This window comes from Phocoena phocoena, chromosome 4 (assembly GCF_963924675.1).
Source record: "Phocoena phocoena chromosome 4, mPhoPho1.1, whole genome shotgun sequence".
Classification (NCBI taxonomy): Eukaryota; Metazoa; Chordata; class Mammalia; order Artiodactyla; family Phocoenidae; genus Phocoena; species Phocoena phocoena.
Genome location: NC_089222.1, coordinates 16,782,279 through 16,805,670, shown reverse-complemented (window position 1 = coordinate 16,805,670; position 23,392 = coordinate 16,782,279). Strand labels below are relative to the sequence as shown.

At 51.2% G+C, this 23,392-nt stretch overlaps 2 protein-coding genes across 3 annotated transcripts in view; one reads left to right on the top strand and one right to left on the bottom strand.

Annotated features, from left to right (window-relative positions):
* Positions 1-12,746, top strand: part of RAB6B (RAB6B, member RAS oncogene family) — a 52,621-nt gene extending 39,875 nt beyond the window's left edge. The window contains exons 3-8 of one of the 2 annotated variants that reach the window (XM_065876367.1): positions 5,498-5,551; positions 5,737-5,842; positions 7,150-7,261; positions 8,297-8,390; positions 10,983-11,049; positions 12,682-12,746. In XM_065876367.1, coding sequence (XP_065732439.1) covers positions 5,498-5,551; positions 5,737-5,842; positions 7,150-7,261; positions 8,297-8,390; positions 10,983-11,049; positions 12,682-12,746 — 498 coding nt within the window. The remainder of the gene's footprint in view (positions 1-5,497; positions 5,552-5,736; positions 5,843-7,149; positions 7,262-8,296; positions 8,391-10,982; positions 11,050-12,681) is intronic. The other variant, XM_065876368.1, reaches the window with a different exon arrangement.
* An 8,317-nt stretch (positions 12,747-21,063) lies between these two features.
* SRPRB (SRP receptor subunit beta) overlaps positions 21,064-23,392 on the bottom strand; it is a 45,861-nt gene continuing 43,532 nt past the window's right edge. Inside the window, exon 7 of the mRNA XM_065876924.1 lies at positions 21,064-22,300. Coding sequence (XP_065732996.1) covers positions 22,087-22,300 — 214 coding nt within the window. The 3' untranslated portion in view covers positions 21,064-22,086. The remainder of the gene's footprint in view (positions 22,301-23,392) is intronic.

Genomic DNA, 23,392 nt, shown 5'->3' with positions numbered 1-23,392 from the left:
CCAACATTTTAGGGACAGAGAAAGGAAGAGGATCCTGTAAGAGGCCAATAAGGGACAGCAGTTAGAGAGGCAGGGAGAGCCAGAAACAAGTCACGTCATGAAAACAAAGGAAGGAAGAGTGTCAAGGAAGAGATTGGTCCACAGGGTCAAGTACATCTAGTAGAGTCTGGCCTATAGAGTGTCCTTACAATTTGGAGATGAATGGCCATGGTGACCACAGCCAGAGCAGCCTCAGTGGGCAGAGGGGCAGGAGTCAGACCACTGAGCAGTGGGTGAGAAGAGAAGAAGTGGGGACAGCTGGTTTGGGTCCTTTTCCAAGAAGCATACCAAGGGAATGGAGGTGAGAGATTGGCAGAGAGCTGGAGAGCCACTTAGTGACAGGGAAGGGTTTTTTTTTAAGGATGCAAGAATTTTAAGAATGTTTCTTGGATGAAAGGAAAGAGTGAGTAAAGAATGAGGGGTTGAGAAAAGAGAAAAGAACCTTGATGGCTGAGAGGCTCAGGGCCAAGAGAACCCCAAGGAGAGGCTTGCTTTGACAGAAGGAGCAAATGCTCAGAGCCTGGAGGGATGGAGATACGGCTGGACACACATAGACAACTTTGCAAATATCTTTGTATTCTGGCTCTGCCATTTCCAGCTGTTGACACTGAGCAAGTAATTTAGCATCTCTTATAGTTGACCCTTGAACAAGGTGGGTCTAAACTGGGCTGGTCCACTTATACGCAGTTGTTTTCGGTAGTAAGTACTACAGTACTACACCACCTGCAGTTGGTTGAACGGAGGAACCGAAGTGCGAGACAGAGGACCGACTGTGAGTTATACACGGGTTTTCCACTGTGTGGATGGTCGGCACCCCTAACCCACACGTTGCTCAGGGATCAACTTTACTCAGTCTTCTTAGCAGAAACGTATAAATACTCAAGAGCATAACTCATGGCACAGGTTATCAGGATTAAGTTAAGTAATGCATATAAAGTTCTTACCTGGCACATGGTGAGCACTCATGTTTAGTCATCGTTACTGTAGTTATCATTGTTATATTAGAGGGTAAAAGCAAGGAATTGAAGTGGTTTGTACTTGATGTTGTAAAGTAGATTTGAGGCCATCTTCTGAGAGTGAGTCTCGTGGAGGATGAAGCAGAGACAAAACAGGAGGATGTTAGGAATTGTTACTGATGTGGATGGAAACAGGAGGTGCTCAAGGACAAGTCACGTGTTTTTATATATCACAGACTTACCATTTCTGGTGCTCCTATATTCCTTCTTTAAAGATCCAAACTTCCATCTGTAAAATTTCCCTTCAGCCTAAAGCATTCGTTTCCTGTAATGAGGGCTCACTGGTGAAAAATGATCACAGTTTTCCCTTATCTGAACATGTTTTTATTTTGCTCTCCGTGTTGAAGGAAATTTTCACTGGCTTTAGAATTCTAGGCTTACATGATGGGGATGATGGTGGTTTGTTTCTTTTAGAATTTTAAAGATTTTACTCCATTGTCTTCTGTTCTCAATTGTTTCTGAAGGGAAATCAACCATCATTCCTGTCATTGTTTCCTTGTATGTATTGTGTCTTTCTGTTTCCTAGCTGCTGTTAAGGTTTTCTCTTTATCTTTAGTTTTCAGCAATTTGACTATGACTTGTGTGGGTGTGGTTTCCTTTGTATCCTGTTTTAGGCTCACTGAGCTTCTTGAAGCTGTGGGTTGATGTTTCTAATCAAATTGAGAAAATATCTGACCATTAGTTTTTGTTTGTTTGTTTGTTTTTACTCTTTCTGAAACCCCATCTACGTGTATATCAGGTCTTTATATTGCCCTAGAAGTTCTTGAAGTTCTGTTCATTTTTATTCTATCTTTTAAAAATCTGTGCTTCAGTTTGAACAACTTCTTTTGGACTGTCTTCAAGTTTACCGCCCTTTCCTCTGAAGTATCCTAGCTGCTGTTATTCAAATCCAAGGCATTTTTATTTCAGGTATTGTGTTTTTTTGTGTTAAGATTTCTGGGTTTTGTTTTAGTCTCCATATATCTCTTGAAATTCACCCATAGTATTCATCTTTTTCCTTTATATTTTTAACACAGTTATAATAATTATTTTAAAGTTCTTGTCTGCTAATCCAACATCTAAGTCATCTGGGTATCTGTTTCTATTGAGTTTTTTTCCATTAATTATGGCTTAAATTTCCTGCCTCTTCATGTCTAATCCTTTTTTATTGTGTAGTGGACATCGTGAATAATAATAAGTTGTAGAGATTCGTAGATTCTGTACCTTCCTCTGAAGAGTGTTGAGTTTTATTTCAATGGGGAATTAAATTATGGGCAACTTAATCCTTTTTTTTTTTTTGGAAGAGTTTACTTACCATGTTTTTTTTTGTTTGTTTTTTGTTTTAGTAGATCTTTATTGGAGTATAATTGCTTCACAATACTGTGTTAGTTTCTGTTGTACACCAGAGTGAATCAGCCATATGCATATATATATCCCCATATCCCCTCCCTCTTGTGTCTCCCTCCCACCCTCCGTATCCGACCCCTCTAGGTGGTCACAAAGCACCGAGCTGGTCTCCCTGTTCTGTGCTGCTGCTTCCCACCAGCTAGCTATCTATTTTACATTTGGTAGTGTATATATGTTGATGCTACTCTCACTTTGCCCCAGCTTCCCCCTCCCACCCCGTGTCCTCAAGTCCATTCTCTATGTCTACATCTTTATTCCTGTCCTGCAACTAGGTTCATCAGTACCATTTGTTTCTGTTTTTTTTTTAGATTCCATATATATGCATTAGAATACGGTATTTGTTTTTCTCTTTCTGACTTACCTCACTCTGTATGACAGACTCTATGTCCATCCACCTCACTACAGATAACTCAATTTTGTTTCTTTCTATGGCTGAGTAATATTCCATTGTATATATGTGTCACATCTTCTGGGAGGAAGACCTAAATAGACATTTCACCAAGGAAGACATACAGATGACCAAGAGGCACATGAAAAGATGCTCAACATCACTAATTATTAGAGAAATGCAAATCGGAACTACAGTGAGGTATCACCTCACACCGGTCAGAATGGCTGTTATCAAAAAATCTAGAAACAATAAATGCTGGAGAGGGTCTGGTGAAAAAGGAACCCTCCTGCACTTTTGGTGGGAATGTAAATTGGTGCAGCCACTGTGGAAAACAGTATGGAGGTTCCTTAAAAAACTAAAAATAGAGCTACCATATGACCCAGCAATCCCACTACTGGGCATATACCCTGAGAAAAGCATAATTCAAAAAGAGTCATGTACCACAGTGTTCATTGCAGCACTATTTACAATAGCCAGGACATGGAACCTACTTACCATGTTTAAAGTTTGTTAAGATAGGTCTCTTGGTTTTTTCCTTAGTCCTCTGATATAACCCTTAGTCCTGAGATGATGTCCTTTTTCCCAAAGCTGGCCCTTCTGGGGTTCTCATGAAATGCCTGAGGTGTTTACCAAGTCCTTCTAACTTGGTGGGACTAGGAAGCTACCTCAGGGGAAAAACTGGTTAAGCATAGGATCTCACTTCATTTTCTTCCCTTCCTTTAGAGATTATAACCCCTCCGTTTTCTGCCTGCTTTTGATCACTTTTCGGTGATTGCAAATTGTTATTTGTTGCATTTGTGCAGAGTTTATAATAGTTATCTGTGGGTGGGTTAGTTTGATACAAACTACTTAGCCATTATTGGAAGTGAAACTTCGGGAGATGTTTTTGAGCAGAGCTGATGCCTCAGCCACATCCAAGGATGGTGCCTGTGCTTTGGCACCAGTGTGTGCAGCTGTGGGAAGGTCTTTTGTGGCTCAGCGGCCTGGCTGGGTGGGAAGTGTGGCCAGAACAGGTCTGAGAGACTGGGCACTTAAGGAACCAGGTGTTTCTCTGATGTGGAAGAAGCATGAAAGTGGGAATAGAGGTGGGAGAGGGCTGGAGAGATAGGAAGTTGGTCCTTTCAGCCTTACTTTCATCATTACCACTGATCTGCTATTGTGAGGGGTAGTAAAGTATGTGAGTGTTCAGCAAATGGTGTTTATGATTATGGAGGCCACTGGGTTGAGCTTTACCAGAGCTCGATCCACAAGGCACAGTCCTTGTCATGTCATCTGGTGACTTCTCTGTCCTCCATGGAAGCACATGTGAGGTGAAATGGGGCTGTTGTTACATTATCATCAGGGACATCACTGTCACCATCCATGCTGCCTACCCTTGAGGGGTATGTTTCTCCGTGGTTCTTTGCTCTATTAGTTTGGATAGAGCTAGGCTGTATTAAAAGAAACTGCAAATAACAGTGGCTTAAGCGAAATAGAAGTCCAGTTCTCTGTCACACAACAGTCTGGGCGTAAGAGTCTCAGGCTGCTGAGGGGGCTCTACAGGCAGGAACTCAGGCTTCCTCTGTCTGGTTCATCTGTCGCCACTACTCTGTCACCTTCATCTGGATGGGCCAATATGACTTATTACCACCTGTCTTTATTCCAAACAGTGGGAAAAGGAAAGGGGCAGCTGTGGGTACATCGCCTCTCCCCATGAAGGACCCATCCCAGAAGATGCAAATGTCACCTTCACATCCCACTGACCAGAGAACTTAGCCACCCAGCTACAAAGGAAGCTGGGAAATACAGTCTTTATTTGGGGCAGCCATGAGTTTATCTATACGTTTGGAGTCGTAATACTATAGAAAGGGAGACTCCATGTTGGGGGACAGCTAGCAGTCCCTGCTACCAATCCTGAGGTTCGGCGCAGAGAGGTTGGAGGCCTGCCCCAAGCCACACAGCAAGTGAGTGGTGGGTCCCAGCCATCTGGCCCAACTGCATCTCCTTGTGCCAGGACAGAGGAGGCACAGGCGTGACCTAGACAGTTGGCTTCCAGTGTGTCGATCTGGGTAGAGAAGAGCTGGTGGGTTTCGCAACAAGATGCTGCTGTGGGTGGCTGTGATGCCCCTGGGGAAAGCCAGCTGCTCTCTGCCCGCCCCTGCGGCAAGCCGCCCTGCCCCCGCTCCACCTCCTGGGCAGTGGTGATCCCCCGCCAGGCGCTCGAGTTCCAGGGCTGAGGAGAAAAGCTTTGGGAGACTCGAGTGGAGGCTGGAAGGGAAGGAGGCAGGCAGGGCCCGGCAGGCTGGGGCAGGGAGACCACCTCGTTCCTGCTCCTCCGGGCTCCCCCCTGAGCGGGGCAGGAGATACACGTGCCAGTGGCCCTGCTGCTGGGGAAGCTGCCTCACCTGTTCTCTCCTCTCCTTTTCCAAAGCACTTTTCTCTTCCTCTCCAAAAAGTATCACTCCCTAAACACCTATCCTCATCCTTGTTTAGCTCAAACTCACTTCCTCTGAGAGGGGCAAGAGGGTTCACTGTTGAGCTGGGGGTGGGGCAGCAGAGCAGAACCCACCTAAGGCTCGGCGTGGGTGACCCCTTTTGCTGGCTGTGTCCCCGCCTGGGTGACTCAGCTTTTGCCCCTTTGCCTGAGACCTTTCGGGTTTGACCGTTCTGTGCTTTTCTCTAACAGGCAACCATTGGGATTGACTTCTTGTCAAAAACCATGTACTTGGAGGATCGTACGGTGAGTGCCTGACTTGAGACCCGGGAGGACGGGCAGGGCTCCTTGGGACCTATCCCCTGGGGCCCATGCTGGGCACTGCTGAGAGCCTGTGCCTGGCCAGCGTCCCAGAGCTGGGCCCTCCCTCAGCACCCACTCCCACCACGAGGACCTCACTGCCCCCTGAGCCTCCTCCCTCCCTGTGACAGGTGCGACTGCAGCTCTGGGACACAGCCGGCCAGGAGAGGTTCCGCAGCCTGATCCCCAGCTACATCCGGGACTCCACGGTGGCTGTGGTGGTGTACGACATCACAAGTGAGTGTGGGGCCTGCGTGCTGGGCGGAGGGCAGCTCGCAGGGGCTCCGGGGCCAGGTGCGGCCCCAGCCAGGCTGCAGAGAGAGAGAGAGAGAGAGTGTGTGTGTGTGTGTGTGTGTATGTGTGTGTGTGAAGATGGGAGAAGACGCTGGTCCCCAGGCCAAACTTGACCTGGCAGCCATGGTTTTGTCAGCAGCATCCCAGTTCCTTACCGGGTTCCACGGGAGGGGAGGCCCAGCGGGTCCAGGAGGGCCTTGGGTGGCCTGCACTTCTCACACACTGTGGCTCTTCTGGCCAAATCAGCTGTTCTCAAGAGCGACGCACAGCCCTGAGGGAGGCTCGTGGGGCTGGGGTGAGGGGTAGGGCCTGGTGCAGAGCCCCACTGCCCAGGCAGGTGTCAGGGCACACACCTGGCAAGCGCTTGGGCTGCAGTCATGGGTGTGGTGGGAGGCTGCCCCAGCCGACTGCCTCTGGCTGACCGCAGGCTCCCTGCACACCTGAGAGGCTCTGACCGCAGGCTCCCTGCACACCTGAGAGCGGGTGGGAGCTGGGCCCTGAGGATGCCTGGGCTCCTGCAGCCTGATGCTGAGCAGAAGGAAGGTCAGGCTGCGAGAAGCCCAGGTTTCCAGGAAGGGGAGCCTCCGCTCCCCTCGGGCCTGCGGGCCGCTGAGTGGTGGGCGTCGCCCTGTGACTGCTCTTCTGTGTGGCGGCGTGTCACAGCTTCTGACTGAGGAGGGGGCTGCCCTGAAATGCCTGGCCTCTCCTGGCTTTTATCTGCTCCTGGGGCCGCCTTCCCCGCTCCCCTTACTTTCAGGGCCTGAGGGTGCTCTTCAGAAATCCCTCTGAGCTCCTGTCAGTGGGAGGCTGCTCTGCAGGGCCCTCCTGCGCTGGGAGCTGCTGCGGTCCTACACACACACTGTCACACTGTTTCCAAGCTCAGCCAAGTCTACTGCACCCATTTCTCACTCTGCTGTGAGCCTCCAAAGTCAGGTCCGACTCTCAGGTGGGCCCTAGGACCACTAGTAGGAAGTCATGACCCAGCGGCCTTCCAGATGCTGTGACTTCTCTCCCCAGAGGGTGGCTCAGCATATGAGGGGCCTTCGGGGACCCCGGGCACAGCTCCACAAACACGTGTGGACGTCCTCGGGAGGACCCAGGCCCGCCGGACTGTGCTCCCGCGCTGCCCAGGTGTCTGAGGGTGCACACACCCCTCCCTCCTGCTCCTGGTCTTACTCCCTTCCCGTCCTCCCCCTCTGCTGCCAGGGCTGCCGCTCACGCCCTGTTTTATCTGCACTTTCCACCTCCAGATCTCAACTCCTTCCAACAGACCTCTAAGTGGATCGATGATGTCAGAACAGAGAGGGGAAGCGACGTCATCATCATGCTGGTGGGCAACAAGACGGACCTGGCCGACAAGAGGTAGGTGCAGCGGGCTGCAGGCCGGGCCCCCTCCATGCCTCTGCAGCTCCTCCTGGACGGGGGGTGCTGGGATTTGTGGGAGAGCAGCCCCTGTGAGCTACCCCCTGCCCAGCAACCTGTCTGACCTGTCCCCCTGCATCTGGGAAGGACCCCCTTGGGGCACCAGAGGCTTTGAAAGCACCTGGTAGACGCCTACCCACAGGTGTGTCATGTCTGAAGCCCCACCTTCCAGGCTGGCAGGGGCAGGGCAGGCCTCCACGCGTGGCCTGAGTGGAGCCATATGCGCCCGGCTGGCCCAGCAGCGCATGGTCCGGGCCCGGCCTCAGTGCAGACACAGACACAGCAGCCCTCGGGCTCCCACCGGCCCTGCCCCTGTGAAATGCCTGGCTGATGTGGGTGTGGGTGTGAAGGGCCTGGTCCTTCGCTGTGTCTGGGTGGGACACTCTCCCTGAAGAGGCTGCTTGCTCTACACCATCCTCCAGGCACAGGGCTGACCCCAGCGCTCTTCCCTGCACTGGTCCACTCATCTCATGGGGCAGGTAGAGCAATGAGTCATGGACTGGGGGCTTCCTGAGATGTACTCTGCCTGTTTAGGGAATAATCTGAATTAGAGGCTGCTTTATTTGAATCTTGTCCTTGAAGTGAAGAAAACGGAGTTCAAAGCCCAGCTCCTTTGCAGTAGGTGACCTTGGGGCCATTACTTTTAACCTCAGTGTTCTCACTTGGAAAATGGGGCTGATGGTACCACCCAGAGAGGCGGTCTGTGGCTGGCAGTGCTTTACGAATGTTGGCTCTGGCCGTGGTGACACTGTGAAAGGGACAGCAAGCCACCTGCCTCAGGGCCTGCTCCCAACCTGGACGGAGCTGCCAAGGAGTAGGGAGGGGCTGGTGTCCTGCTGTGCCCTGAGGGAGCCCTGGGGTCCAGCCCCGACCTCAGGGCTGACTGCGGGGCCCCCATCATCTGAGGCTGCTCCCTCCGCCCCCACCAGGGGCTACTTCCCTACTGAACCGGCCCCCCCTCGCCTCCCCCTCCAGGCAGATAACCATCGAGGAGGGGGAGCAGCGCGCCAAAGAACTGAGCGTTATGTTCATCGAGACCAGCGCCAAGACCGGCTACAACGTGAAGCAGGTGGGGTCCGCCGCCTTTGGCCAAGGGGCTAGTGACTAGGTGGGGCCGTCCAGCCACCAGATGGGGAGCGAGTCGCCTCCAGAGCTCTACTGCTCGCCCTCAGGCCATCGGGGCTGTGGGATCAGCCACCAACTTCAAGGAGGCCGAGAGACGTAGCCTTCCCCTGCTTCTTACCTCACGTGGGGTGGACGTGCAGGAGAGTCTATCCAATCAGCATTTTGGGGTTCCTGCCTTGTGCTTGGCATGTGCTCAGGGCTGTGGCGGTCCAGGCAGGCTTGGAGACAAGAGCCCACCCACAGTGCGGTCCGAGCTCGCCGTGGGGGGAGGCCTGGGGGTCAGAAGCCTCAGAGGAGCCGTAGAGGGGGTGGGGTTAGGGCTGAGCCTGGGAGCAGGGGGCTTCTCCTGGGTCCACAGACCCCCAAGGAGTCCTCGGATGGAATTCAGCAGGTCAGTGGATGTAGGTGGGAAACAAGTGTCTCTGCACTATTCTCTGACAGGTCTCCAGCATTTCCTGCAGCCGTGAGCGTAGGCAACACAGCTCCGTGTGTTAGCAGCACCTGGGGCTTTGTCACGGTAGAGGCCACAGCCGCTTTCTTATCACCTTACTGCCGTGGTGTCGCAGGTCTCTTGAACTTTTCCCACCTCAGTATCTCGGGGGCTGTCAGATCCCCTGCCGGCTTCTGCTCTTTAACAGGTTTCCGGGCTGCTAGTCACAAGTCTGTATCTTTAAAGATTTTAGAAGTTTGTTTCAATACTAAATGGTCTCCTTTACATAAAACTTATATGTAATTCATTTCACACACTTAAAAGGAGCCCATAGGCTTCGCCAGCCTGCCAAAGGAATCTTTGGTTCAAAAAAAGGTGAGGAACCCCTGTCTGCAGGGAAAAGGGGACTCAGAGAGGTGATGAGAGGGGGCGGCCTGGGCCAGGGGACCGGCATGGGCACAGGTGCCGCTGGAGGGGTGTCGGGGCCTGGCTGAGGGTCACTTCTGCCCTGCCGCTCCCAGCGGTGTCCAGGGGCACTAGACAAGCTGCCACTGCAGCAGCCGGCCTCACGCAGTGAGGCTTTACCCCGCCTGGGCAGTGCCTTGCCAGTGGGAGGTGGCAGAGGAGCAGGAAGGGACAGAATGGGAGGCCCCGAGCTCCCAGGACTCAGTGCCCCCACCCCAGTTGGAGGGTCATCAACATGGCTCTCTTCACTCCCATCCCCTTCCCAGCCTCCTTCGGAATAAGGCCAAGGTGGCCGTGGTGTCACCTGGAGTAGGGAGCTACCTGTCCCTGGAGGCCTGCAGGAGACACTGGCTGCTGCTCTGCGCGGCCCTGATGGAAAGCCTCTGCCCGCATGGTCAGGGAGATGCCGATGCCCCCCTTTCCAGATTGCTCTGGAAGCCAGGCGATGGTCTGAGCCAGAGTTGTATATGGTCAGTTCTAAGCCTGTGTGGTGGAGAGGCATCCCCATGCAATGTAGCCTCCTGGACTCTGAACGTGAGCATATCTGCTCTCAGAAGCCGCCATGTGACCCCAAGAGCTTCCATCTAACTCCCACTTCTGCCAGCCACGCTCAGAGCCTCTCTGCAGCCCGCCCACAGGGTCCATACCATGCAGAGCCCACCAGCGGCTTCCCTGCCCGGACCCTTACCGCCTTTGGTCCTGTCACCCAGCCTGGGTGCTCCCATGTGGCTGGGCTCTGGGGTGAGACCTTGAATAAGACTCACCCTGTCTTCAGAGAGCTCAGGCAGTGGAGAAGTTTTAAGCCCAGAGCTCACCTAGTTCCTGCAGTTGGTGTTTGTAGAGAGATGGGAGGGAATTCAGGATCTTCTGGTGCCTGTGTTTCTGCCTTGTACTTGCTGTCACCTGCTAGGTTCCACGCACACACACACACACACACACACGCACGCACACAACCACACGCACACAGTTCTCATGCACACTTTACAGACTTACACGCACAGAAACCCCACATGTGTACATGTACACACCATACACACTCATTCCCCCCCCACAGCTGCCACACATCCACACCACACCACCCATACTCCTCTACACACAATGTGCACATCGCACTCACCCACACCCAAGCAAACCCACAATGTCCCATTCACACTCCTGTGTCCTTATTCCCTCCAAAGAAATCTCCACTGTGACTGTGTGGCCCTGACTCCCAGCTGCCCCGATGCCCGTGGACTCGCAGGGCTCCCTGAGGAGAGGGTCATTGTCTCAAGGGCAGGTCGAAAGTCCTCCCTTCCCCACACCAGGTCCCTACATGGGCAGCGGGCCAGAAGCTTGTCTCCCAGGACCTAGATCGTTTTCTGCACTAGGGTAGGTCCCTGCCATCACCATGACCCACACTCAGCCCCTCGTGACCCTGTGGCCAGCCTGCCTGGGTGAGAGGCCTGCCGGGGCCCAACACCATGAGAGGTGCTGGGGGCACAGGTGGGAGAAGTTAGGTGCAGCCCCTGCTGTCCAGGGTGCAGTCAGTGGGACAGAAAGAGAGCAGAGCCCGAGGTCAGGGTGAGAAGAGGCAGAGGGTGGAGACACCGGCAGCAGGAGGGGAAGGATGGGGGCTCACGCTGCATCTCCCCCTCTCCCCAGCTCTTCCGACGTGTGGCCTCGGCTCTGCCTGGAATGGAGAACGTCCAGGAGAAAAGCAAAGAGGGCAGTATCCTTTTCCCTTGACAAGTGAGTGAAAGATGTGCTGCAGAAGCCATTTATTCATTGATTTATCCACGTGGTATGTTAGAACAGTGGGCAGACCCTTGCCAGTTCTCCAGGCCAGCCTTCCTGGCAGATAGCTGTTCGTGGGGCGTCCTCTGTACAGGGATGAGGCTGAACTCCAAGGTCCTTAAGACCACATCCAGCTCGAACCACCTAAGCTTCCAAAACAGTATGGGAATGCCAGAGGGATGTGTGTGGAGTGACAGTGTGGGGAGTGAGAAATAGTAAGTGCCCTTCTTTCCACTGAACACAGACTTGTATTTCATGGGGACAAGTAGAATCTCCATTTCCGTGCACTCAGACATGATTTCAGCATGGCCCAACCTCCTCTATGCGAGACGACTGCCCCACCAGGTGTCTCCTCCCCTGCCTGCCTGCTCTGGGGGCAGGGTCTGCACACCACTCACACCGTCCACCCCAGAACTCAGGCCACACCCAAAAGCTGAAACTGAGGCTCAGAGAGGTGGTCTGATTTGCCCAGTGGGAAGGAAGGCAAGGAAGGTTCATTGTCTATTTACTAGTTTATTTATAGTCTACCATGTTATAAATAATGTGTGTTTATGTATATATACGCTGCGTACACACAAAACAGGATAAAAATGTGCATAAGAAGATTGGGGTTTAGGGAAAATCAGGAAAAGTCATGGACAAAGTCATACTCAGAATATGCCATGGCCAGGTGGCCAAAAAGTGGTAAGGAGGGAAGGTGGTAAGTGGTCTTTAGGGGAAGCATGGCTTTTTATAGTACTTAACTTATGAAGAACCTCTCCCGTCGTCCTTACCTAGGGACCACAAAACCTCCCTAGGACACGGGCAGCAGGTCCCATAGCAGGGCTGCTTCAACCCCTACCCACTCCCAGCCCCACAGGAAGGGCGATTCTGTGCAGTGCCGTGACCAGGCCTGGCCTGGCCTGACTGAGATTTCAGCCTGGTGAGGGCAGAGGGAGTGGCCTGGCTGTGCACTCTGCACCCGCTCCTCTGGCGGTTCCGATCGGTGCTTCTCCAGCCCACAGTCCCCACAGCACCCGTGGAAAGGGCTGGAGAGGGGCTATGCTGACACCCTCCCCCAGGGATGTGGGTTCTCACAGCAGCAGCCTCAGGGTCTAAGCGACCCGTTCTGACGGGAGCTTGAGGGGTCAGGGTTGCTGTGCCCACCTGGGCAAGGCCCGTGTAGCCCTGTACTTTGTGAGGTGGGCTCCATGCCCGGCCTGCAGGCTCCACCTCCTGGGCACTTTGGGGTGGGGCTGATAGGTAACAAGGCCGAGGCCGAGGCTGGTCACCGGGAAGCCTTCTGAGAAAGGGTCTGTCGGGCCTGTGTTTAGGTGATGGTCCCACAGTCCAGGACAAGTTTTACTTCTGGTGGATACTGGTGAGGGCATGTGGAAGGGTCGGGGAAGAGGTGGAAGGGTGGGAGCTGGTGACCCTGCATCCTTCCCACCCAGGCAAAGAAAAGAGCAAGTTCCTGGGTGTTTGCTGAGGGACAGAGGAGCTGCGCAGGGCAACTTAGGGGGCACCGGAGCAGGAGCGGGGGTGGGAGCTCCGAGAGAGTCATCTTCCTTAGCCCCGCCCCCTGCAGTGATCGACATCAAGCTGGACAAACCCCAGGAGCCTCCGGCCAGCGAGGGTGGCTGCTCCTGCTAATGCAGCCTGACCGCAGGCTTCCTTTAACACTACTCGCTTGTTGTGTTGCTTCCTATTGGTTAGCTTCCTAAGGGGGGTGGGAGATGAGCTTATCCAGATGGGAGGATTTTTCTTTTCTCTCTGTCTCTAGGAGTCGGGTGGGATGGGGAGGGAGGCTGGGCATCAGGGATCACGTCACTCTTAACAGCTGTTACTTAAACAACTATTTTTTGGTTTGGTTGTAATATATTGTACTTTATTAAGATTGCCAAAAACTGTTAAAATTAAAAAAAAATTTAAACCATGTGTATACAACTTTTTGCCAGATAAAAATGTAGTCATTTTTATTTGAAAGATGTGCTTTTTTGTTTTTGTATATTTGTAAACTTACAGAGAACCTTTTCCACACACCTCCTCCTTCCTGTCCTCTTTGAACGGTTCATCACCTCTGCTCTCCTCCCACCCCCAGACCAATACATTTAAACAATTAACTGGGCGATTTAATTAGGTTCCAATCCCCGGGCTGTCTGGCCCAGACCAACCAGCATCCACCAAACAGGCCCTACCTGGTTAAATCAAACACTGATTGAATGAAACAGCCTCTGAAGAGGCAGCTCTGACTCTGTCCTTCTTCCATGGCCAGAGTGGGGCATCAGCCACGGCCCCGAGCTGAAATTAAGGCCTTGTGAACTGCAGGGGGCCCAGCCGCAGGGCCACTGGAATTATTTCTGCCTCTTTCCCCTCCCTGAAAAGCCTTGAGAGGGCACTCGCCACAGGCAACCTTCCACTCTCTGTGGTCCGCCTAGTGATTGGCAGAACAAGAGGTCATGGGAAGGAAGGAAGGACGGGGTGCTGTTGGCAACTGTGGGCTGGTTTATAGACTGGGGGCACCATGTGTAGTTCTGAAAATGTTTTAGCCAACCTGTCCAGCGATCAGCACACACATCTGGGTTGCAGGGAAGGGAAGGGCAAACGGAATCTCAGTGTGTGCCCCCTGAAGCCCTCCTCCTTGGATGCCAGGAAAGCTGGAGCCTGTAGCACACAGTATTGGCCCGTCTGTGATTGGGGAAGGGAGGGTCTGCAGAACTGCCACCTGCAAGATGTATGTTTGCCAGTCCGTGGTTGATGCTGTTCTTCTTGACGTGTTTCTGCCACTCGGCACAGTGCAGTTGAAACCTTTGTGCACAGACCTTTGCAGATATTGTAGCAGCACTCTGCTTGCCTGAGGGTAGGGCTGAGGTGGGGTCCCCAGAAGGCTCCCCAGAGAGACGTCCTTGCCATGTTTGACTCATTTCTGAGAGGACTTAGACCTGAGGACCTATCTGTAAAATCTCTGAAGAGAACTCTCTCTTTCACTAAGTGATGTAGCCTGCTTGGCCAGCATTCCAAATAGACCCAGACTCACCACCCCTGAGTTGGCACAAAGCCAGGCAGTGGGCAGCCACTCTGGCCAAAATCGGTAAGCCCTGCCCTCCAAGCCGGCATTGACTCTTCCTCCAGGCTGCTATTGGGCTTGTCATAATTGAGCTAAATGACCATCTGGGGTGTGGTAGGGGGTAAATTCCTCCATAAAGCAGGGCTCTGACAAGTTATTGCAATGAATTTGGAACTTCTCAGAAACTAATCCAAACTGGCAGCCTGTAAGTGCAGCAGGACCTGGCAGGACTCATTGATAAGTTGTCCAGTGGGTCTGTCACACACTCAGCTAAGGAGACTGTGTGTCAGAGCTGATCTTTAGAGAGGAGTGTATCTTCGGGTGAAGAAAAGAGGAAGCAGGATTCCCACTGAGCTCCTCTTCCAGAAGGCATAGACCAATGTACGAACGTAATTCCAGTGTCAAGTGTTGAGTTTTTATATGTGTGTACATAATTATATATAGAGATAGACTTGTGTATACACCTTCCACACACACATTCTCACAGAGATTCATGTGCTCAATGTATATTCTTGTTCTTCCTCCTCTCAAGTTGGAACTTGCATTGTGATAACAGTTTTGGAAATTCAAAAGTACTGCAACGTGTTGAAATAAGAAATACTTAATATTGTCTCAAAACTTGTGATCGTCTTGCCATCAATAAAATACTGCATAGATTTGTTAACTACAGACAAAACTAGCCCCTGGGAACATGTGCACTGTTTCTGTCTGTACTTGTACGCACAGGTGTGCATGCCCACATGGGCCCGTAGCCCCACCATGGCACACCCCCAAGTGGTGCTTGTTGGAAGAGTGCTTACTTACCTGGTGAGAATTCATAGGAGTCCAGGTGACAGCACCCGGCTTGGCTGGCAGTGAGGGCCATTGCTTGTGGCCCCTGGGACAGCCCCATTTGCAGGGATCTCTTTGGGTCTCAGTGGATGAATGGACGGTAGATTTTTATGTTCTTGGTACTAAGAGTACTTTTTCTTAAAACATTCTTGTAAAAAAAGGTAGAAACTCAGTCCTCTTCTCATGTGCACACGTATCCAAGGCACCACTATTTTTCCATCACAGCCTAGAAGAATAGTAAGAGACGCACTAGATACAACGTGGCTTGATGTGGCGTAGGTGAGCCCTCCTTTTCCAGTGCGTACACAACATCCTCTCTCCTGAGCCCGGGCTCTCCCAGCCCCGTGGGCCTCTGCAGGTGAGGGCGGTTGCCTCCCCTCATCCTCCCATCTTGGTGGTGCCACACCGCTCCATGGGCACCCTCTTTGGGCCTCATCTCCACCCCTCATTCCTGGGTCTGTCAGGGCAGCCAGACCTCCAGCACAGAAGGGTGTTGGCTCCTTGGCTCCCGTTTTGGGCAGGTGCCATCACTGCCCTCTTGCTTGTAGCTAGGATCTTGTCTCAGAGTTAAGGTTCAATAATGAAATGATCAGGTTCCGTTGAAGAAAATATCATGAAATTCCTCAGCATACGCAGGGAGAGTATCCCACCGTTGCCAAATCCAGGCAAAGGGGAGGAATCCTTTGAGGAAATGATCTCAGTTTAGCCCGTGGTTCAGTCTCTCTCCCCACAGAGCAGCCCTGACCTGGGAGTAGAGCAGGGTCATCTTCTGTAGCCCTCTTTTTTACTTTGAGGAATCTCAAAGAAAAGCTGTCAGTAAAGCTCCTGTTTTGTGGGCATCTGAAAAATTGAGCATACGGTGGGAAAAGCAGGAAGCATATTTATGAATGCACACATGTGCCGGAGTGAAAGTGTGGTGCCAGCATCTTGAGTGCTAGAACTGCAGCTGTGTGGTCCAAGGTGAGCAAGTGCTGACTCAGTCAGAGGCCTCCCTGCCATTATCGTCACTACTCTCTTCCTGACAGCATCCTCAATCGGTCTGGAATGTCCCAGGTTCGAGGAGCAATGGCCAGATCAGTTCAAGTGTCTCAGGCAACAGAAACAAGGGTTGTATGGTGGTAGCTAAGGGTGCAGAACACATCTTGAGTGCAATGTCTCTGTCTTCCTGGTGGCCAGTCAGTGCTGGGAGCCCCTGCCCACAAGTACCAGGTGTGACAGTAATGGCACCGCTGGCTTCGGTGTCCTGCAGGCAGAGCAGCCGCATTCCTTCACATGGCGGAAGGCGGGTGAGGATGTCAGGATGTGAGAACAGGTAGCCGAGGGCTGTGAGGTATGTCTGAGCCACACAAAGGGCAGCTGAGCTGAAGTGTCTGTGCATTAACCCGTGCGCACTAGTTTCCTAACTACCTCTCCCCCAAGAATGTGAGGCATTGTCCCCTGGCTACAGCTGATCGAGGTGGAGAGCTCAGAACCCTTCCTATGCCAAGGCAGGAAAACCAAGACCAAAAAGGGTGACTTGCTTACGGTCACCCAGTAAGCCAGAAGCAGTCAGAACCAAGGTGTTTCCACTCTTCATCCATTGCTGACCTGTGTGTAACAAATGTGACGGTGCGCTGGCACACAGGGCTGCTGGGCACGCGTGCTCCTCAGGCCATCTCTACTTTGGTTCGGATGTAAGTCTGTCCAGCATAGCCGAGTGAGGCAGGAAAGAACCCATGTACATTTCAGGCTCCTCCATTGCAAAGAAGGGCCAGTCCCCAGGTCCACTCTGATTGTCAGACCAGGGCACCCTTTGGACTTTTTGTTTGAAATGGACTGTTTCAGTGTTCCAAAACCTTGAGCTCTCAGTGTGTAAACTCCCCGGACACCAGACCCCCCGCCTCCCTGTGTGGCTGACACTCCAGGCAGGGCGTGGTTTATCCTTGCAGCGGGGTTCAGACCTTCCTTCCAGTGTGAAGCCTCCATACATCGACGGCCAGCCTGTATCACGTGTGTGTCACCTTCCCCCTCGCCCGTCCCCATAAAAGTGATTGGCCGTGAGGAGCACAGAGGGTGGCATTTCCATCTCTCACTGGCTCAGCAGATTTAAATGGCCACATTGACTTTACATAAAACTGTGTAAAATGTGGAAGACTCAGCATGTTGATCAAACAATAAACTGTCCTAATTCTCAACACAAAGCCTCTTGTCTAATGCTTCTAAGTGGTGCAGTCATATATGGGTGGGGGGGCGGGGCATGGTGTGGACAACACAGGTTTCTTCAAGTGCATTCTCCACGAAGACCCTCCTCTCATGTCTCGGTGGTGTGTTCACCATCCAAAGCCCTTTGCTTCTCCCTTCTGTTCACCTGGGCTTTCCAATTTAGAAGGGGGAAAAGGCAGGACCCACTAATAAGATTAAATCCACACACTTCCATAATCTGCATTCTGCCTAAAGGCTGATGGAAACTCCAGGCAGAACTGAGACTCAGGGCTGTGTGACACCTCCTGTCATCCCTGCTTTCCATTCGCCATGGATGAGGGTTAGGAAGGGTGGGTACAGGGGCTGGATCTCCCTTCCGGTGATTTCTGGATAGTGTTTAAAGGCAAGAATTCAAGGTGAACCATAATCACCTTTCAGATGACGCTAAGCTGCCTCGTACCCCTCCAGCGGCACCCCACACCAACCAGAGAACCTCCCTGAGACGGCCCTTCAGGTCTCAGTCACCTCCAGACTAAAAAATGCCCTGAAGGCCAGGAGAGTGGTAGGACCAATCCAAAGAGGACACGAAGGCCAAGATTAGGCCCAGAATTGCCCTGGTCTGATAATGCTGGGAATCCTGGGGCTATAGGGAAAGCCAAGTTCACCAGGTCTTATTCTTCCTCAAGTTCAACTTCACTAAAATTATCTTTCCCCTTTAAAGGTACTAAAGTTTCTGGAACACCCTCCAATCTGCCACTGCAAGGAAGCCATCTCTGATTAGGAGGAACAGGAACTAGGTGTCCCTGCCCACTGAGCCTAACTTTCCTGGCTGCCAGGTGTAAACTGTAAGGTAGAGGAGGTACCGGGCCTGAGAGCCAAAGTGCACGTGCTTGTATGGACCAGATCAAAGCCAGAGTAAAGCTGTTCCAGACAAGCAGTCATTCCCCAAGACTGTGGTGTTCAGGGCCACATGACTGCAGACAGGAAGGGGAGTGGGTCATCTCCCTGAGCATGGTGCTTGCACGGACGTCCAGCAACCCCTTCCCCCGCGGGTGAAGGAAGCACTGTTGGACTTCCCCAGACGTGAATGTGAAGATTAGGGTTGTGGTGAATGTCCTACCTGGAGTGCCCTGCTTGCCATCAAGGGATGTCGCTCAAGGTGGCGTTCCCTACCACTGTAGCTGTGTTTTGCTGTCCAGTGACCAAGGGTGCAGACAGGAGCTTTGATAATCCTGTGCTAACTGCAAATTTTTTTTAAAAGCATATTTTAGTTGAAACAAAAAGCTCTTAAGTCAAAAGAACACCAAGTGCCTCACCCACGACAGGACCACAGGGTGGATGCTGGGATCGCAGGAGACACTGAGACACGGGTCAGGTTGGGGCGGCAAGGGTGGCGCAGCAGCACGAGAAAGGGCAGCCCTGAGGCAGTTGACCTTGGGGCCCATGCAGTGGGGGAGGGGGGTGCGGCTCAGTACAGCTAAGATGGAGCCCATGCTAATGAGGGGAGAGCAGGGGCCGCATGGAAAGGGCACATTTCTTCACCTCAGAAAGTGACCATATGCCCATAAAAGCAGGAATTGTGCCATACTTAGTATTCCCGGAGCTGGGTACGGTGCCTGGCGTTTTCTGAATGAGTAAACGCCATACACGGCTCTTGTGAGTAGTCAACAGTTTAGGGCTTCGTAGTTGAACAAGGAAGTGGGACTACTGGCCTGTGCAGAAGTCAGGTGAGGTAACCAACCACTTTCCTTTAAGTAACTGAAGGGCTGAGATAGAAGAGGTTAGCATCTGAACTGCTGCTAATGCACCTTTAGGTGAGAATGGGCATAACCAGTTGAAGCTTTGATAACTCCATTCTAAATCAAACCTTAAGAAAGAAAAAAAAAGAGCATAACATTCTGGCTGAAATGATCTCAAACCAACAGAACACAGCCAAGTGCCTCACACACAGCAGGACCACCGGAATCCCAGGGGTGCTGAGACACAGGGCGTGGGGAAATATAAGGAGCAGATCTCAGGGTCTCCCCAGCAATAGCAGCTGTTGTTGGTCAGGAGCTAAGACCCCAGCAAACCGTCAGGCACCTGGCAGCAGAGAGGCTACCAAGGCCCCAAAATGCTCGGAAAGTGTTGAAAGAGCTGGAAGAAACAGGCGGCCTCAGTCTGCGGGTGTGCTCAGTACCCACGGAGACCCCATTCCGGAAGCGGGTGGTATGTACCAGGACAGTGAGTGCCCAGGGCTTGCTCGTCACAGTTGTCTCCACACCGGCACCTCACCACGCCTACCCCTCCCCACTCGCAGGGCACAGGGCCATTCACATCAGGTGGCGGCTGCCCCGGGAGCAGGTCTCAGCGGCCCCAACATGCAGTGGCTCAGACACTGCTGCGTTCCCAAGGAGGCGTTTCAAGCCACAGCTGTCTCACCTGTGACATACAGTCATGCCTAGTCTGCTGGTCCCTGTGACCTGACATTCCTCTTTCCACACTGGCCATACTTGCCTCCCATCCCATGAAGAAATGGGCCTACTTTGGCTGAACGGGTTCAGTGCCACAAGAAAATAATTTGACCTCCCATTGAAAACCCTTCCAAGCTCCCAAGGACTAGTCACCATGACCTCACCTTGGACCAGACCCACAAGAGTGGGATGACTGTGGCACAGGGTTAGGAAGCAGGATGGGACTATGCGGCCTGCCTGCTTCCTTCACCCTGTGAGCAAAACTACACAGGGCTTGTGGCCCAACGAACTTTGAAACGAAACACACTAAAGGCACGCGTGATACTACAGGAGGCCACATCACCTGTGAGGGTGCGCCCGGGAGCCCCAGGTGCTTGGTAGAGGTCACGTTAAGCATGCAGATTCCTGAGCCCACACCCGATCTACTGCCGAATCGAATGTTCAGAAGCAGGGTCCTCAGGTGAGCTCTGTAACAAGCATCAGCTAATTCCGATGCACACTAACATCTGAGCATCACTGTTTGAGACATAACTTTCCTTTAGCAAAAGATCATCTTTAGGTCTTGAATAAAATTCAACCTTGCTCCCCTTCTTCAAGTCACTTGTTCTGTGTATTGCTTCCTCCAATAAAGTAAAACAGTTTATTAGCAGAAAAAAACATCAGAAAAGCTGAGAGAACACACATGCCTCTTAACGGAAGCATCAAGCCATTGATGTTTATTCAGGTGAGCATTACCTATGATTATGTGAACATGTCACATTCATCAGATTCCTTTTGGGCTTCCGGTTCACTGATCTTACCCACTTCCTTAAATTACTACTTGGCTAATAAGGAAAGGGCAAGAAAGAGTCCAAAAGACAGTAACAACATTAGCAGCAGTGAGACTTCCCAGTAAGAACCCTGCCACGGTCATACTCTTAACGTCTTCTCCGCGCGAGCTTGGGTTTATTTCATACTCCAGCAGCAAGGTGTGTGATGCAGGGTGTGCGGGCGGGGGAGGAGGGGCCCTGGGGTCCCCTCACTCGGAGCCAGAGCGACACACAGGAAGGGGAGACAGCAGGCAGAGGCCTGGGCCGTAGTGTATGTACGTGGGGGCCACACTCACTGGGACGTCATCAGCTCCATGCTTTTCTCCTTTGCCTCTCCCCATCCCTCAAGACTGGGTTAGGCGCCCCACTGCACACTCCTGGAGCACCCTGCGTCTCTCCTGTTAACTGCACTTCCCACACTGCTCTGCGATTAGTGTCTCACTTATCCACAGCCACCCTTGTCTCCTTTGAGGCTTTAGTTGGCTTGTCCCTGAGTGTGTGAGCTAGGGATTGAAGAGTTTCTTCTTATGTACACTGCAATCATTAGGCCCTGGAAACTTGGAGTTGGGCCTGAATCCTAAAACGTGCTCCCATTTGTACCTACTCTACCACTCTATTTAAATGCTTTAAGCTAGACAGGCTGTTTTGTTTACCAAGAAATGTATTAATCATTTATAAAAGCCATTAAAAAAGCCATACATTTAAGAAGACAGCAAAGAACATCACTTTGAAAATGCCATTTTTTTTAAACCATCAGTGAACATGCACTTTAAAAATCTACAGAGAACTTTTTTCATTTTGTATTTGTTCCACAGCATTCAAGCTGACAGTACAAGATAGGAGCTCATCAAACAGCACATGAAGATAGCCCAGGAGCATTCATGCATCCAGAAAAACAGAACAGCTTCTAAATCTCCACACATTCCCCAGTTAAGGGAAACCACTAGAACGTACATTTCTAGTGTACATTTTAGTAGCATTTGGGGATTTAGCACTTACAGTTCTATCACCTGGGGACGACTCCTAGGGTTCACAACATGTTTTTGAAACCTAAGTGCTATGAGGCTGGAGTGTGGACAAGTCACCGAGCTGATGAAGAACAGACCACTGTCAACACAGCCCTGCTGTTTTCAACCTTCCTTCACATGTCGGAGACCATATTGTAATTGCACCTACAAATCTGAAAATTCACAGAGGACTAGATGATGTACTGCCCATGAATGTCAAAGGCAATTGGAAATCACCCAGTTCCATACACAGACAGGTTTGTTTCCAAGAAAAAGAGACCAAAGCACAGAAGCAGAGGACAAGAAAACATTTTAGATGATATTATATTCTCATGATAATATCCTCTCTACGTGAGGTCGGCTTGTTAGACCTTGACCTTACATCAAGCATATGCTAAAGGGACCTTACATACACTTTGAAAAGGGAAGACACGAATCAAATAAAACTAACTAGCTTGAAAGCAAAAAGGGAGAACTGAACTTAAAAACTTCCACACTGGATTCAACAATAATTTGTTTCCAGAACAAGGAAAAGTTCCTAACTATATTTGTACCCCTTCTTTATCAACTCCAGACCACCACATCCTTTTCCAAAACTGTCAGTCACACACATACACATTCACGTCTTGTGTTTGCATCTGGCCCTCAGGCGATTTTAGCCAGCCACTTCTCCAAGTCCTGGATGTCAGCAGAGCCAGCGTCCCCTCTTCCGCCCTTGGCACTGCACTCCAGGAACTCCACTTTGAGGGGCAACTGTGAGAATTCAAATTCTTTGCCTTTCTTTCCCAGCTGAGCAGTGGCAGTGCTAGAACTGTCCAGTATGCTGGGGGCAGCAGAACGGGTGACTCGTAAAGTATTGCTGTGAGACAAAAGGAAAATGAGTCAGGAAGCAAAAAGAGCTTAATTTTTATATAACAATTAAAGGCCTTTAGGAAGTCATATTAATTCCTAAATATTTCAGCACTCATTTAAATACTTCATCATAAAACTGTCAATTATGCTATTAGGATTGTTGAATATTTGCATTTACAGGTCACTCTCTTGGACAGACAGGATACGGATCCAACCTAACATGGCCAGATGACAGGAGGGCACTAATGAACCAAGGTCACACCAACCTTCTTCCAGTTCAGTGCCCCCTTCTACTAGGATTTCCTGCATGATGCCATTTTAAGATACAGTTTTAAATTACCCGCTATAAGTACTATAAAACCTTTCTGAAAAGTTTCTGAAAGTGAAGTGTGGGTAGATAGGGTATTTATATTTACCTTGAGTCTATCTGGATACAGAGTTTAGAAATCCACAAACTACAGAGTCTCATATCCAGTTTGGGTACAATTACTATTCTCCAATCTCTTTAACCACTAACACTTTCCCAATTTAAGTCACTTAACTGCCACCTGCTGGCCCTAATAAGAATTGCAAAAGCAAGGCTCATTTGTCTACTTCTCTCCCCCTTTCTGCTGTCCAGAAGCAGAGGAATACAGGCTGACAATCTGCTTTCTTACAAAATAAAGCGTTTCTTGGTGCTGTAAGATTTCATGAAAACTAGTGAAGAATCCACAGGAAAACCAAATACCTTGCTTAGAAAGACACACATAGATGTAAAACGTATTTTAAAAACAAATAATTAGAGAACGGAGCCCGTGTTTCCACAGAGCTGGAACTCCCGGCTCGGGGTCTCTTCCCTCCGCAGTCATGGAACTGCCCCGGAGCCCGAGGGGAGGGCAGCCTCACTGAGGCTGCCGGCTCTGGAGGGGCCCCGGGGGCCGAAGCCGCGACAGTCATGGGGACAGCAGGCTGGAGCCCAGAGAAGAAGTAGTCAGTATCTACTGCTGCTGGACGTGGCCGCGTGACCCAGTTCTGGACAATGAGAGAACCATGATTATATATTCCTCATACTGAAAAATGCTTTAACTGCCCAGAAAAAATATGAGTGATAAAGGAAACT